Source organism: Ptychodera flava, chromosome 3 (genome assembly GCF_041260155.1).
Source record: "Ptychodera flava strain L36383 chromosome 3, AS_Pfla_20210202, whole genome shotgun sequence".
NCBI lineage: Eukaryota > Metazoa > Hemichordata > Enteropneusta > Ptychoderidae > Ptychodera > Ptychodera flava.
Genome location: NC_091930.1, coordinates 19,700,668 through 19,716,177, shown reverse-complemented (window position 1 = coordinate 19,716,177; position 15,510 = coordinate 19,700,668). Strand labels below are relative to the sequence as shown.

General features: G+C 37.1%; 2 protein-coding genes across 2 annotated transcripts; both read right to left on the bottom strand.

The window, feature by feature from the left end:
• Window positions 1-404: 404 nt before the first annotated feature.
• On the bottom strand, window positions 405-10,982 carry LOC139125270 (uncharacterized). The gene is made up of 10 exons (XM_070691361.1): window positions 10,926-10,982; window positions 10,320-10,559; window positions 9,042-9,281; window positions 8,696-8,935; window positions 7,099-7,160; window positions 6,095-6,185; window positions 4,885-5,210; window positions 4,391-4,493; window positions 1,680-1,807; window positions 405-679 (listed from the first exon to the last, which is right to left on the bottom strand). Exons 4-10 carry the CDS (start codon window positions 8,874-8,876, stop codon window positions 440-442), a joined length of 1,131 nt encoding a protein of 376 aa, XP_070547462.1. The 5' UTR covers window positions 8,877-8,935; window positions 9,042-9,281; window positions 10,320-10,559; window positions 10,926-10,982; the 3' UTR covers window positions 405-439.
• Window positions 10,983-12,753: 1,771 nt separating this feature from the next.
• On the bottom strand, window positions 12,754-15,085 carry LOC139128090 (hyalin-like). The gene is made up of 5 exons (XM_070693947.1): window positions 15,040-15,085; window positions 14,476-14,715; window positions 13,950-14,189; window positions 12,902-13,141; window positions 12,754-12,758 (listed from the first exon to the last, which is right to left on the bottom strand). Exons 1-5 carry the CDS (start codon window positions 15,083-15,085, stop codon window positions 12,754-12,756), a joined length of 771 nt encoding a protein of 256 aa, XP_070550048.1.
• Between the last annotated feature and the right edge of the window lie 425 nt (window positions 15,086-15,510).

Sequence of the window (15,510 nt, the reverse complement as noted above, 5' to 3'; positions counted from 1 at the left end):
ATCGTCTTTGTAAAGGCAGGACATCTTCAAACTTTTAAGTTGTTTTAGACTAGTACTGTTCCATGAGCATAATGGAATTTTTTCTTCTACTCAGTTTAAAACGCTAACACAACCTACATTTGCGTGTTGTTTTCTTTTATTTTCGCCAATGAAATTTTAAGAAGAACAACAATTTTTGTAAAAACCAACATATCATAATGATAAAAACACTGACGTTTTTTAATACTAATAATACGTTTTTCAAGAAGGCTTAGGGAAAGGAAGGTAACATGTCTGTCTTGTATGAAAATGAAACCAAAGCGCTTCTTTAATCTACTGTACATTTATTTCTGTAGAACAGTTGCAATGTAATGTACAAACTTGTCTGTTTGTCTGTCCATCTGTTTGTCTATCATTATCCTTGAAATACACTGAAAACTTAGATGATGGAGTATAAACTTTAAATCTTACTCTGCGGCACTGTAAAGGTCAGGTGATATTCTCCTTTCACATTAAAGTATTCTTCTGGGATGAAAATACTCGCGTGAACACCGTGGAACTGAACATCGTTAGAAAACTTATGGGTATGGTATTCGCTGAAACTCTCGCCTGAGACTTCTAGGGTGAACGTCATTGTATTTCCGTGCAGTGGATCAGAGCTGTCGAGCTGGATAATAACTGCATAGAACAGCCGTGATATCTGCAATATACGTTCGGGAATTTCGTTCAGTCGAGTCGTAATTTAAGAATTTAAATTCAACGTACTATATTGCTTTCAAGCACGCCAAATTAGTTGTCATTAACATAAAGGGTAAAAAGTACTAGTATATTTAGTTGTTCTTGGCGAAACATTGCCTCCTCTTGTTCATTACAGTTTACACATATACTGCGCCGAATAACAAACAAAATGAGGTGAGAATTACATTTTATGGCTCCACTTTGATTCAGGAACTCGCATAGATGAAGATACTAATGTAAACAAAATTTTAAAAAAGCGTCAGTCGTTTCCACATAAGTAAACATCACACCGTTTGCTCATGGACAAGTCACTGAAAACAACGCCCAATAAACGAGCTAACGTAAATCACAGTAAAACATAGTACTTTCTGTCCAAGGTGATATTACAATAATTATCGATCAACCCTCCCAGAATTTGACTGTGACCGAATCATCGTATTGAGCAGAAAGTGGTGGTCGATTTGCTATGTATGTTCATAATTTTTACACCAAGGATCGCAATATCATCAGACCTGAACTCTGACGTCATACTGTCACAACACAAGCACACTGCAATCTTTGCTTTACGATCCCTTAATAATTAGCTTGAGCCCGCAACAACAATGATAATGACTTCAATAGACTTTGCTATGAAATAAGAAACAACTTCTTTCTCTAAAAAGCAAGTGAAATATTGATGTCTGCAAACCTCATAGCTCATTTAGATGGAAAGCTGAGGCCATGTCTTTTTGCTACTTTTTGAACTTTGAAAATGCTCTTGAAAATCTTATTGTTTGTGACATTTATTGGGCATCGCTGTCCCCTACCGTAAATTAATACCACTCATACTATTTTACGGTAAACACCATCAATTTGGAATACAAGGAAATCATTGGTGATATTACTAGTATCCTCTCCCCTGCGACCCTGTTGTTAATCTGTAAGTCTGTCTTGTCTCTGTTGCCTCTGTTTCCCTAACTTACATTGAATTCAAATCCAAAGCTTGTGACGTCAACGTCTTCAAGATATACGCCGTCAATCGACATATTTGAGTCAAGAGGAGGGGGATCACTGGCAAACGTGATGCTGATGTCTTCTTTCGTGTCTTTTGCTAGATTGGAGATATACATGAGTTAATATTAAAATCGCAATTGGGTTTATTTATCGAAAAATTATGTAACCTATGAATGATTATTGTACAGTGAAATATAATGCAGCACAACTTGTCTCGCCTCTGTTTTTAAAGTGACATAGGTTCTGAAACACCATTATTGCTCAAATAGTTACTATGAAGTAAGGAAAGGTGTTGCATGATTAGTCAACTGACAATGGATTAATTGCCGCACGCTTTATTTAATGGGATCAAGAAATGAGGAATAGGGGAGAGTAGCTCTACCCATCAGCTCAAACTATTCTTGTGGCTTGTCCTGTAAAATTTACTGTGAGTGCCATCCTCTTATTTGGAATTGAGACCCGACATTGGTTCGTCATTTGTTATTCGGATTTGGTCATATGTAAATGAGATTGTGTTTCATTTTCATCCTTCATGCAGTTGATTCGATCTGACTATGGATTCACTTTTTCGGGGACAGTTTTAAGTTGCTAATGATTCGGTACGAAATAAGGAAGCCGTCGTTTAATCGTTAAACAGTTTCAAGTTTCTGTTACAGTTCGTGCGATAATCTTGTTTTTATTTATACATTAAATTAACAGTAATTTTAACATATTTTTACTGCTTAGGAAAGAAAGCACTTTTCTTATTTTACTGCCTACATAACGTTTAAATGCAAGGTATGTCTTATTTGAAGCAACATATATTAGATACAATGTTATTACAAACAAGGGGATTCTACCCCTGAAAAATTTAGTAATTCTCGATAGGATTCAAATTCACGAGCTACGTTCCGTTGGCTTAACCTCAACCTAATGTAACGATAACGTCAGACACTAGGCACGCGCAAGCATTAATTTCTACAATTATTCAGGGAAGGGAAATGTGATTGTCAAACAGAATAACAGTATTGTAAATACGACAAAGACTTTACGACCCAGTATCACATGAAACGACCCAGATGGCCACCTTTTTCTCATAGAGACAAGGACACATAAAAATATATATTACCCCTGCTCTATTTCGCCAGTGCGTACTGACCGATCTGTTGTGACATGATTGAAACTGTATACTCAGGATGATTACGAAAAGGTTAATACGAAGAGTTTAAATTTGGACATTTAAGGTATGTCAATCGAGTCTCCAATGTCTTGGTATTTCATTGCAACCGAACGGGACACAAGGGTTTGACAGATCAATCACAAATGGTGTGCAAGCAGTGATCCGTCGATCGATTAGCTTTGAAACGTTTCTGCCCAGTATACGGCTCAATGCGGACGTCGTACCTGGCGATCAAACTGAACGCTACACGTTAACGTAAGTTCAACAAAATAAATGAGTACCCCGTGATCTTCAAAAAGCGACTTAGACGCTCGGAATCGAACCTGCAGCATAGCGATAGCGAAGACATCAGCTGACAGCTGTAGCCTGAATTCTGCATGCAGCGCTGAGGATGTATTCTTGAAAGCCAACAACATAAGAGAGTTTCCGTCTAGTCACAAAGTTTGGAGAGATATGCACGCGGGATATTTGCCACTGCAAACATCACAGTACGTGAAGCGTAAAGCTTGACGTGTGGGTATTGGCCGGCACCAACCATTTTGATAGACTAATCCCCTGGGAGCGGAAAAATTCCGCATTACAGAATTAACGGCTTATGACTTCCCAGAGTATAAATAAACTACCGATCAAGTAGAACAAAAGATCAAAATGTTTTTGAATATGACATCACCCGTGATATTTGCAGAGCAATCACCCATTGACAGTCAGTTCACACCTCAAGTAAGGTATCTTTTCATATGGAAATGCTTTCGAACCTACAGCGTTTGTGCCGGGGAATCATGGCATGGATGACCGCGGTCGGAGTTTGACGAGTTGGCGCCAGCGGAGACCCTTGGGGGCAGCGTTGCAGCCGGAAGCTTACGATGAACTTGCCTGAGTGCGATCATACGGGACCTTTCCGGCTCGCCACGGTCATAAGCTTGCGACGTTTTAAAAACAACAACTACTTAGATATGAAATACTGTTTTGATCTGATCTTTGAATTTCACTCATAAAATTTGAATATTTTTGAAAATATTCTAAATAACTATAATGTGGCTATCAACCGCCAGTGGCTTGCTCGTGTCGGGACAGCGCGAGACAATTGATTTATAAATCCACGTGACTGAATCCGTATGTCTGATTGCTAATTTTTGCACCTTGATCGGATTTACGGGTGAAACTACTTTGTAATTTAGTTACATATTTTCGGGTTGATAGGCAGTTATTACTCACTAAAATGAAAGTAATTCAGGAGAAAACACAGATCGCGACAACTTTTTTGCAATCAGCAACACTAATGTTGATCACCCCAAATCGTACAAAAATAAAGAAGATTCTTCATGAGATTAATATATCAAATAATCTTCAAAGTTTTCGGCTCATATATCATGAAAAATACCATAGGATAATAAATAAAAAAGATATTTATAGCGAAATTATATATATATATATATATATATATATATATATATATATATATATATATATATATATAATATATATATATATATATATATATGAAATGCGCCTTGTTTTTACCTTCTAGTTCCTTGTCTTCTCTGTCAGTAAAGGCCAAACTCAAGACATCATTTGTGTAAGCCTTGCTGCCAAGTTGAAATGATCTTCTGTTTAACCGTTTGATCTGTTGTTGATTCAATAACAATTTTAAGGAGTCAGACTGACAGATGTTTACGGAGACTGTATTGTTTTCTTCTCCCCACTATTTGTAGTGTGTTAAGGTTGCTTTTATCTAATATTGTAGAGTTATTTACTCACATGTCTGGCGTTTTTAAAAACGGTATTTCGAGTCTCTCACTCGTCCAGACGTAAAAATGTGGCTTCCTCCAACAGCTAAAGATAAGCTTTCGAATAAATTCAAATTAATATGCAAAGGTGTACCCCTATGTGTGTTACTTGAATTACTTGAGTCAAAATCAAATTGATGGATACATTGTAAACCGAATACCGTACAAGCACTAACAGCTCGTCCAATGCATAATCTAACACAAAACTCCTATTTAATCTTTACTTACAATCCTTTTAACGGTACCGTTAGATGGTAGGACAGGGAAGAGATTCTCTGCTGGCGGAATTTCAAATCCGTTTCCATCACCCATCATTATGGACACATTTGTGAGTTTTTTCACAGAGCCACTTTCCAGGTTCAAACGAATAGAAGGGGTTTCAATTACCACAGGACCAGCGCCAGGCCGAGTGTAGCTTAGAACAAACTTTGCTAGGCTGTCTGTTGCGTTCAACACAGATTCCATCAACAAGTCTCTGTCATGGTCGTTCTGCTCAGCTGGAGTTGTCATGTTCTTTAACACTGCTATGCCTGTATCCATAGACGCAAGGACCTCTGTATGTTAAAACATTTTACAGGTGTAAATACGCTTGGAAAAAGAATGAGCAATTGTGATTGCTTCAAGTAGGTTAATAATAGATTATATTTGAAATTATCCGCAGTGCTTATTTAAACAATGATTATTTTGTTTTTCTGGTGTTAAACTGTAAGAAACTGTGGCAGGCATTCAAATAATTTCAATCATAAACTTGCATCAAGTGTTAAATCATCAGATGAGATTTTTCAATGATTGTTATATTTTTCACATGCACATTTGTGTACGAAGCCAGTAAGATGAATACAAGTGAATTTGTCATTACGGAATGGAAACATTTTGACTGTAATTATTGCAAAAGTGATAAACAAAGTGCAGGGAATAGTTTTGCCAAAACACTGTATGCTTTTCAAATTTTTTAAGCATTGCCAGTTTTGAAGTGGTTTGAATCTCACTTGATGTGGATGACAAAATGAAAGAATGGAAGTCTGGGTCGTCCGTATTGGAAATCGACAGGCCACTCACGAATTGTACTACTTTCATGTCTTTATACATCATCGACGATTGACTGGTAAAACTTAGTATTGACAGTGATTCTCGCGATAATGAACAAAAGGGTTTTGCAGACACACGTAGATGGCAAGGAAAGCGAAAAAGGTTGTAAATGATCATTGACGTTACAAAATGGTACAATGCCTTTGACACTTTCAATTCCTTGCAAATACTAAGCATACAAGCGTCACCCTTTTATTTGACCACATACATTTCACATCGAGTTGTAGGGCAATAATAACCAGCAGGATACCAGGTAAAAAACTTATTTGCCTTTTCATTAGCATATCATCGTGTACAGTAAAATCCATCTTATTGTATTTGCAATGAAAGTAGTGATGTCAGCACTCACCTTGCGCCATAGCAAGACATTCATTTACCGAAATGTTGACATGGGTAAGCTCAGAGATCGCATCTGACAAGCCTTCAAGTCCTTCGACAATCTTTGACACAAAAAGAAGTTAAAAATGTCAACATTTACATTTCTCTCGTTTAACATCCTCTTGAACCCTCATTTTACATAAATATAACAGTTTAACATCAAGTTCATACAGGTGTGAGAATCGACTCAGTATATCATGTCGTGAGCGTCGAACACACACACACATATAGATAGATAGATAGATGTATATATGCATGCATGTATGTATAGATGTATGTATAGATGTACAGATGTATGTATAGATGTATGTATGTATGTATAGATGTATGTATGTATGTATGTATGTATGTATGTATAGATGTATGTATGTATGTATAGATGTATAGATGTATGTATAGATGTATGTATGTATAGATGTATGTATGTATGAATATTATAGCCCAAACATGGGATTCTGTGCCAGAGGGTAGGTGACCGTTTGCCCGACGTGAGGAGGTAAATTGTCCCCTACCTCGAGAATAATCCCTTGTTAGGGCTATAATGTTTTTATTACATGACTCTCTGCCACAGTTTTCACTCAAAATGTTAAAGGTCATTTGATTATCAAATGCTTTATGTCCATCTGAGACAAACATCCATAAGAAATGGAATGATTTTCATTATTGAATGGAGCATTAATCTATTTCAATCACTGTTATATGGCTTATAAATTTTTTCGCAAACATTTTCTGAAAAGAGGGAATTTCCTGTGCAAAACATGCAATTTCAACATGTTTAGATTGCAAAGTTGTCAAGTTGAAAATAGTCCTTGTTCACTTTGATTAAAATGGTGACTATGCGGTGTCATCGTCGAATAACCATTGAATCCTATGGAGCACACGACGATCGATATACGAGGCATGTAATAATACAGATTGTATCATCGTTAAAACCCTTAGGGAAATAATCATATGGTAGCTGTCATTCGTGCCTACCTTGGATATGGACACATTTGTCCTGGTTCCGTTCCGATCATCAAAAAGTGGCCTAGGGACACCTTCATTCCATTGCCAGAACAAAACAAATAAGAAAGACTATAATCAGTTATCAGCAGTACCTATATCATGATATCATAATAAATTATTGAATGCAGAGAAGTAAGGTGAGGGAACGCACGAAGAATGTCAAACATCTATCTTGAAACAACTTAATAAACGTTAATTTACTCTGCGGCATGCTGTGCCTCAATTTATTTTCGTAGTGGGGATTTGATTTTCTTGTGCTTGACAAACAATGCACTTCGAACAAAGTGCCAAAAAATGGTAACCACAGGCTCGTATTAAGCAGTAATAGTATCACCTCATTCGTGAAGGCGCAATGATAGATTCATTTATTTAATATATGTTAAGTGTATAAGTAATGTTTGGGTACGTAATTCCGATCATAATTACTTGTTATCAATGAGGAATATTTATTAACGGTGTCATCTACTGTTTCAAACGTTTGCAGCTGTCTATGAGACTGCATTGAGTACGCATTTATTGTCATCGACAAGGACTATCGAGTTTCTGCAAAATTCGGAAAACGAGTTACAATGGGCACACAATGAACTCACATCATACGGCACCTAGTCAAATAGCGAAGATATCACAGTCAAAACCGCTCAGCCAAATCCCCAATCTTTAAAGAGTGGTTCAATGCGAAGGATAGCCTTACTCATTGGTTCGAAAAGGCACCAAAGTCTCTCTGGTCTTGGGAAAGACATCGGTCAGTTGCCTTTCTGTTTACTGAAAGAGGTCATAATTGGCACCCCGTGTTCTTGCGATGGTGATTTGTCTCTGCCAAGACCATAATTCCTCCGTATGGTTTCGTACACAAATTAGGGGTATGTCTTTCCTAAGACCGGAGAGACCTTCGTGATTAAGTCATTCGGCAACGATAATGTCTGGCTTATTGACATGTCCTGTGTATTTTGGAAGAAAAAGTGCGTGACGAACATCTAGTTGTTCACAGTCAAGCAGAAAAAACATATATTTACTGTCAGTCACAATGTACATTGAGCACCACACACTGTCTGTTTTTAGCTCAGACTGTTATGCACCCACATCTATTCCAAGAGCTAGTCAATTAAGACTTCACTTCCGAGATACTGAAGTATGGAAGCAAACCTATTTACCTTTTAATGTGACTTGAAACACTTTATCAGAGTTGACGGCCCCTTGCGTAGTTCCGCTTTTCTTTTATGTATTTTAGGTATATGTGAGTTTTTTTAAATTTCTTTTGGCCAGCTAAATAAGTGTAAATTGACAACAATGACCGTTAATTGATCGATCAGTTGATCGCTGGCATGCTTGATTGGTTCAGAGAGTGAGTATGTGAGTGAGTGACTGAAGTGAGAGAGTAAGTGAGTTGTTTGGTAGGTCGGAAAATAAGGTAAGCTGTTGTAATATAGAGGGAGAAATAGTATTTAAAATGTGTATAGTTAACCAATGTGGATGACTAAAAATAAATAAATACAGATTTGTAAAGTGTGACTCAGAATGTGAACATGCCATAAAACGTGCAGAAAACTAATTGCTCAGTTCAACCTACCTCTTACTTTCACAGAAAACCAACACTTAGCAGTATTGCCTGAAGGATCCTTAGCTTTGTAAGATAATGTTGTCAATCCTATTGTAAAGTAACTTCCAGGTTCATGGCTTCCAATCACACTGACGTTGCCAGAATTGTCCGAGGCGTTCGGAAATGCCCAAGTTGCCTTGATATTAGGCATGTCTATGTACGTTACAGTCTCGATGTTAGATGGACATATGACGACAGGCTTTGCAGAGTCTTCAAGACAAGGGGAAAAGTTAGAAAATCGGAAGTAGGAGTCACAGAATAGTGGATTTCATTAGTATCAACTACATACTAAAGCAACCATCTCATCTAAACCTACCTCTAATTGTGACATTAAATTCGCAGCTGGCTGTATTTCCTGTTGGATCTTCAGCTTCGTAAGACACTGTTGTGACTCCTATGGTAAATTCACTTCCTGGTTCATGGCTTGCCGATACGCGGACAATTCCAGAATTATCGGAAGCATTCGGAAGTATCCATGTTACTTGGACAGTACGTTTGCCTGAATATAAGTCTGTATGGATGTTTGTCGGACAGATCAGAAGAGGCTGCGCTGAATCTAAAACAAAACAAAAAACAACCACCACGTGAAATCCCTATAATTACTTAAAGCATGAGCATGGATTATTGTCAGTATTTCAGCTGAATAGTGCATATAAAGATATACACTGTCAAGATTCCATTGCTTGTATTCAGAAAGCCTGTATTCATGTAGATTCATGTGAATTTACGTGTAACACAGTCGACACATTAGTGTGAATTTATCTGTATTATTTCCTTTTGGTTTAATGAAAATATACTCTGAATAATTATGCGTCTGTTACCAATTAAATTTCCCGTAAAGTACGTTTCGGGATCAGTGGACGCGGAGTGCAATTACTTTGGCGCAGAGAACATTAACTGTAGCTGTCATTGAAGCTGTTTGACCTTTGACCTTATTAAAAAACCTCTACTTTAACACGGGATAAGCAAGAGTCTATTTTTTGACAAAACATTTACGCCTTTACATCCAGTACTTCACGAAGTGAATAATGGTTAGCCCAAAACCTGTGAACTAAAGTAAAATTGTGCAACTTTACCACAATTTCTACAACGTGCACTTTGCTGCAAGGGTTGACGCCGCTGAAGACATTCACAGCCTGTTCACGATCGTACGATTCAGTGCGCGATGGACATCCCAAAAACACTTCAATGTCGATTTTTTTGTAAAATTTGACTGAAAACGTGTATAATATTATGCACAAGTAGATTGCCTACACGATGTAATCAGACATACATTTCATTATTGAGTGAATAACCTTACAAATGTACATACGATATTATTGAATGGAGATAAAAGTAACAATGTTACTTTAAAGATTCATTCATTTATGTCAATGATTTATTTTCTTATTATTGAAAGCGAGATTCTGATTCAATTACAGACTTCCTAGTGTCTTGAAAAGGAGGGAGCAATAATTTAGAAAATTAAAAGTTGGCGTGAGAGAATAATTCTAGTCACTTCATCGACTTAAACACACACACACACTCACACACACAAAACAACCGATGTTTACGTTTCATTAGTCTTAAAAATTCACCGTCTTGTTCAACCTACCTCTTACTGTAACATTAAATTCACAGCTCGCTGTATTGCCTGTTGGATCTTCAGCTTCGTAAGATACTGCTGTGAATCCTATGGTAAATTCACTTCCTGGTTCATGGCTTGCAGATACGTAGACGGTTCCAGAATTATCGGTAGCATTCGGAAGTATCCATGATACTTGAATGGAATGCTTGTCCGAGTATACGTGTGTTTCGATGTTTGGTGGACAAATGAGAAGAGGCTGTCTCAAATCTAAAATGAATATTTAAAATATACATAATCAAGAAATAATACTCGAAGACAATTCTTAAAGAGGATTGTATCATCGATTGTATTGACGTGTTGATTTATCTTTATAACGTGAGAAAGTCAGCCATAATTATCTCTTTTGAGCTCCAACTGGGCTTTCCTATCATGTATGGTTTAGTCTCTGTCTTTGAAGTTAATGAAAGCACAGGCTTCCTTAAATCGGCAAAATGGTGGCGTAATAATTTAGCAATTCAGGCAAAAAGATGTGATAGAAAAGTGGATGTTACTTTGGTCGACCAAAAAAAGCAAAATTTCATTAATATTAAAGAGTTTACTCCCAAAGACATGTCTCTCTCTTGTTAAACCTACCTCTAACTGTAACATTAAATGCGCAGCTAGCTCTATTGCCTGTTGGATCTTCAGCTTCGTAAGTCACTGCTGTGACCCCTATGGTAAATTCACTTCCTGGTTCATGGCTTGCAGATACGTAGACGGTTCCAGAATTATCGGTAGCGTTCGGAAGTATCCATGATACTTGTGCGGTACGTTTGTCTGAATCTAAGTCTGTCTCGATGTTTGGCGGACAGATCAGAACAGGCTGCGCTGAATCTAAAACAAACAAAAAACAAACACTGCATGAAATCTCCATAATACTTCCAAGATGGGCATAGATAATTGCCAGCATTCCAGCTGAATAGTGCATATAGAGATGAATACAGTCAAGAATCCATTGCTTGTATTGGGCAATCCTATATTCATATTGAATCATTTGAATTCACGTGGCTGTATTATACTACAACAAACTCAACACATAAGAGGGGATTTATCTGCATTTTTTCCTTTTGGTGTAATGAAAAGTATATATTCTGAATATTTATGCGTCTGTTTCTTCTATAACACAGTCAACAAATTTTTGTGAATTTATCTGGTTTATTTCCTTTTGGTTCAGTGAAAAAATATTCTGAATAACTGTGCGTTTGTTACTAATGGAATTTCCCCGTACAGTACGTTTTGGGATCAGTGGACACGGAGTACAACAACTGTTGGTGTTACCTTAAGCTGTTTTACCTTTGACCTTATAAAGCCTTTATACACGGGGTAAACAAGAGTCAATTTTTCACCGAAACATTTACGTCTTAACATTCAGTACTTAACGCGTGCAGTGAATAAGGGTAAGCCCAAAACCTGTGAATTACGGTTAAAATGTGCTGGTTTACCGCAGCTTTTACAACGTGCTCTGTGCTGCATGGGTTGAAGCTTCGTTATGTGCGTTTTGTTGATGCGCCTGAATGCGTTCCCAGACTGTTCGCGATTCGTGCAGTGCCGTGCGCGATGGATATCCAAAAACACTTCAATTTTGATCTGCTTTGTTAAAATTTGACTGAAAATATGTATAATGACAAGGTCATGCACATAAATATCGGGGTTTATGTCTTCGTCCATCGTTTGCACGATGTAATTGGACAGACATTTCAGTAACGTGTGAATAACTTATACATGTACTTACGATATTACTGAATTGAGATAAAAGTTACGACGTAATTTAAAAATTTGAAAGATCATTCATTCATGTCGATGATTTATTTTGTTATTATTGAAAGTGAGATTCTGAAAGATTATAGTAACACTCCAAAGCGACATGTCTGTGTATGTTTAGAGTCGATGTTTGAAGGGCATAAAACTAAAGACTTACTAGTGTCTTAAAAAGGAGGGAGCAATAATTTAGAAAATTAGAAGTAGTTGTTGGAGAATAATTCTAGTCACTTCATCGACTAAAACAAAAAAAGGCATCAACTGTCTTCTTCAACCTACCTCGAACTGTAACATTAAATTCACATCTAGCTGTATTGCCTGTTGGATCTTCAGCTTCGTAAGAGACTGTTGTTACTCCTATGGTAAATTCACTTCCTGGTTCATGGCTTCCAGATACGAGAACATTTCCTGAATTATCGGATGCATTCGGAAGTATCCATGATACTTGGAGAGAACGTTTGTCTGAGTCCAAGTCTTCTTCGATGTTTGGTGGACAAATCAGAACAGGCTGCACTAAATCTGAAATGAAGAAAGATTTAGATGACTTCATCTTCATAAAATGAGAGAAGTCAGAACTCATAAATACTTCCAGGCTGCAAATAGCCTTGTGAATGTAATGTCTAATCTCGCTGATTAAAGATAATAAAACTACAGGCTTCCTTTTTTAGTCTGGAAAAGGAGTGGCAATTTAGAAAGTCAGAAGAAAATGTGATGAACTCTGACTGTCCCTTTGGTCTACCAAGAGAAGAAATTAAATTTCATAATCTTAGACATATCACTCCTAAAGACATCAGCTGTCTTACTAAACTTACCTCTAACTGTAACATTAAATTCACAGTTGGCTGTATTGCCTGTTGGATCTTCAGCTTGGTAGGACACTGTTGTTACTCCTATGGTAAATTCAGTTCCTGGTTCATGGCTTCCAGATACGTAGACGATTCCAGAATTATCAGATGCGTTCGGCAGTATCCACGATACTTGAGCGGTATGTTTGTCTGCATTTAAGTCTGTTATGATGTTTTGCGGACAATTCAGAATAGGCTGTACTGAATCTGAAATTAAAACAAAAATATTATGAAATTTTGTCTGTTATGTATAGAGATTCCTTATACTGTAAGTATAATGTAAGTTTTCGGTGTCAGTGGAGGCGGAGTACAATAACTCTGGGTATTAGTGGAAGCTGTTTGACCTTTCACCTCTTAAACTTTTACGTGATAACGGGGAAAACAAAAAATACATCTTAATATAAATATATATCTTAACATACAGTACTTTACGCAGTGAATAATGGACGTACAGATTACCTTAAATCAGTGAATTTAAATGAAATTATGATGCAGAACTAAAATGTCTATAACCTGCACCTCACTGAGTGGGTTGAAGATTTATTCCGTGTGCTTAGCTGACGCACGTAACGTGTCCCCAAGCGGTTTGCGATCACGTGACGCAGTGCGCAACGGCCATCCTAAAAACACTTAAATTATGACTTTTGTTGTAAAATTTGACTAAAAGTGAAAGTGAAAAATAATGATATGGTATTCACAAAATACGGGGGTTTATATTTCCTCGAACAACGTACGCTTCGGTACTGTCCTCGACGCTAAGATTCCTGCAAAAGACTCAGGCTGCACGATGTAATCGGACATAAAGTCCGGTATTTCATAAATAACTTTATATTGTAACAAAATTCATGAATTGAGAAAAAAGTAGAGACGTTATTTAAAAGCAATCATAAATTCATGCCGAGAATTTATTTCATCATCTACTTTGAAGCAAGAGTCTGAGAGTAATTAAACAACCTTTAACACCTGATTACATGAAGATAAATCCTAAAGACATCAACTGTCTTGTTCAACCTACCTCTTACTGTAACATTAAATTCACAGTTGGCTGTATTGCCTGTTGGATCTTCAGCTTCGTAAGACACTGTTGTTATTCCTACGGTAAATTCAGTTCCTGGTTCATGGCTTCCAGATACGAGGACGGTACCAGAATTGTCAGAAGCATTCGGCAGTATCCATGATACTTGAACAGAATGCTTGTCCGAGTCTAAATCTGTTTCGATGTTTGGTGGACAAATGAGAACAGGCTGCAGTACATCTGAAATATAGAAAGAAATGAAATACCATACAGAATCGAATAAGCTCCGACTACTCTATTTTATGTACCGTCTGATCTCGGTGTTTGGATATAATAAAAAAATTACAGGCTTTTTGAGTCCTGAAATCGAGAAATCAATAATTTAGAAATTCAGACAAGTATTTGTAATAGAATACGTAATAGAATATCAGCTGTCTCTTTAATCAACTCAAAAGAAGTAAAATTTCTATAATCCTTCAGATATCACTCCGAAAGACATCAGCTGTCTTGGCAATGCTAAACCTACCTCTTACTGTAACATTAAATTCACAGCTAGCTGTATTGCCTGTTGGATCTTCAGCTTCGTAAGACACTCTTGTTACTCCTATGGTAAATTCACTTCCTGGTTCATGGCTTCCAGATACGAGGACAGTTCCTGAATTATCAGAAGCGGTCGGAAGTATCCATGTTACTTGAGCGATACGCCTGTTTGCATCTAAGTCTGTTCCGGTGTTTTGCGGACAAATCAGAACAGGCTTCGATGAATCTAAAATGAAAAAACAGAGATTATTATGAACCTGTATCTTTCTCCTGTAGAGTTTCCTCTTACTGTAACAGTAAGATTCAGTGTCAATGGACGTGGAGTGTAATTACTTTCTTATACGCTATGTAACATTTCACCTCATATCATTTTTCGTTAACACGGGGAACATAACATACAATTTAACGTTTTAAAGGAACATATACATCAAAATATTTTGTACTTTACACAGTGGATGCTAATCAGCCCAAAACCTTGAAATTGATCGAAATCATACAGACGTGCCACGTGGTTGAAACTACAAATTCTATCAAGTGTACTGCGCTGCACCTGTTGCAGTTTCGTTCTGTGAGCCTAGCCGACGCGTTGAACGCATTTTCTTTCTTCTGGTAAAACTGAACTTGAAAAAGAAGAAGCAATGATTTAGAAGATCGGAAGTAGGTGTGATGGAATAGTTGATGTCACTTTCATCTACTAAAACACCTTAAGTGAAATTTCATAAATCCTAAAGGCATCGACTGTCTGTTATACCTACCTCTCACTGTAACGTTAAATTCACAATTGGCTGTATTGCCTATTGGATCCACAGCTTCATAAGACACCGTTGTGACTCCTATGGTGAAGTTACTTCCTTGTTCATGGTTTCCATTTATGCGGACAGTTCCGGAATTATCAGAAGCAGTCGGAAGTATCCATGTTACTTGAACAAAATGTTTCTCTGAATCTAAGTCTGTTTCGATGTTGGGCGGACAAGTTATAACTGGCTGCTCTGAATCTGAACAAAAAAGTTAAATAATATTA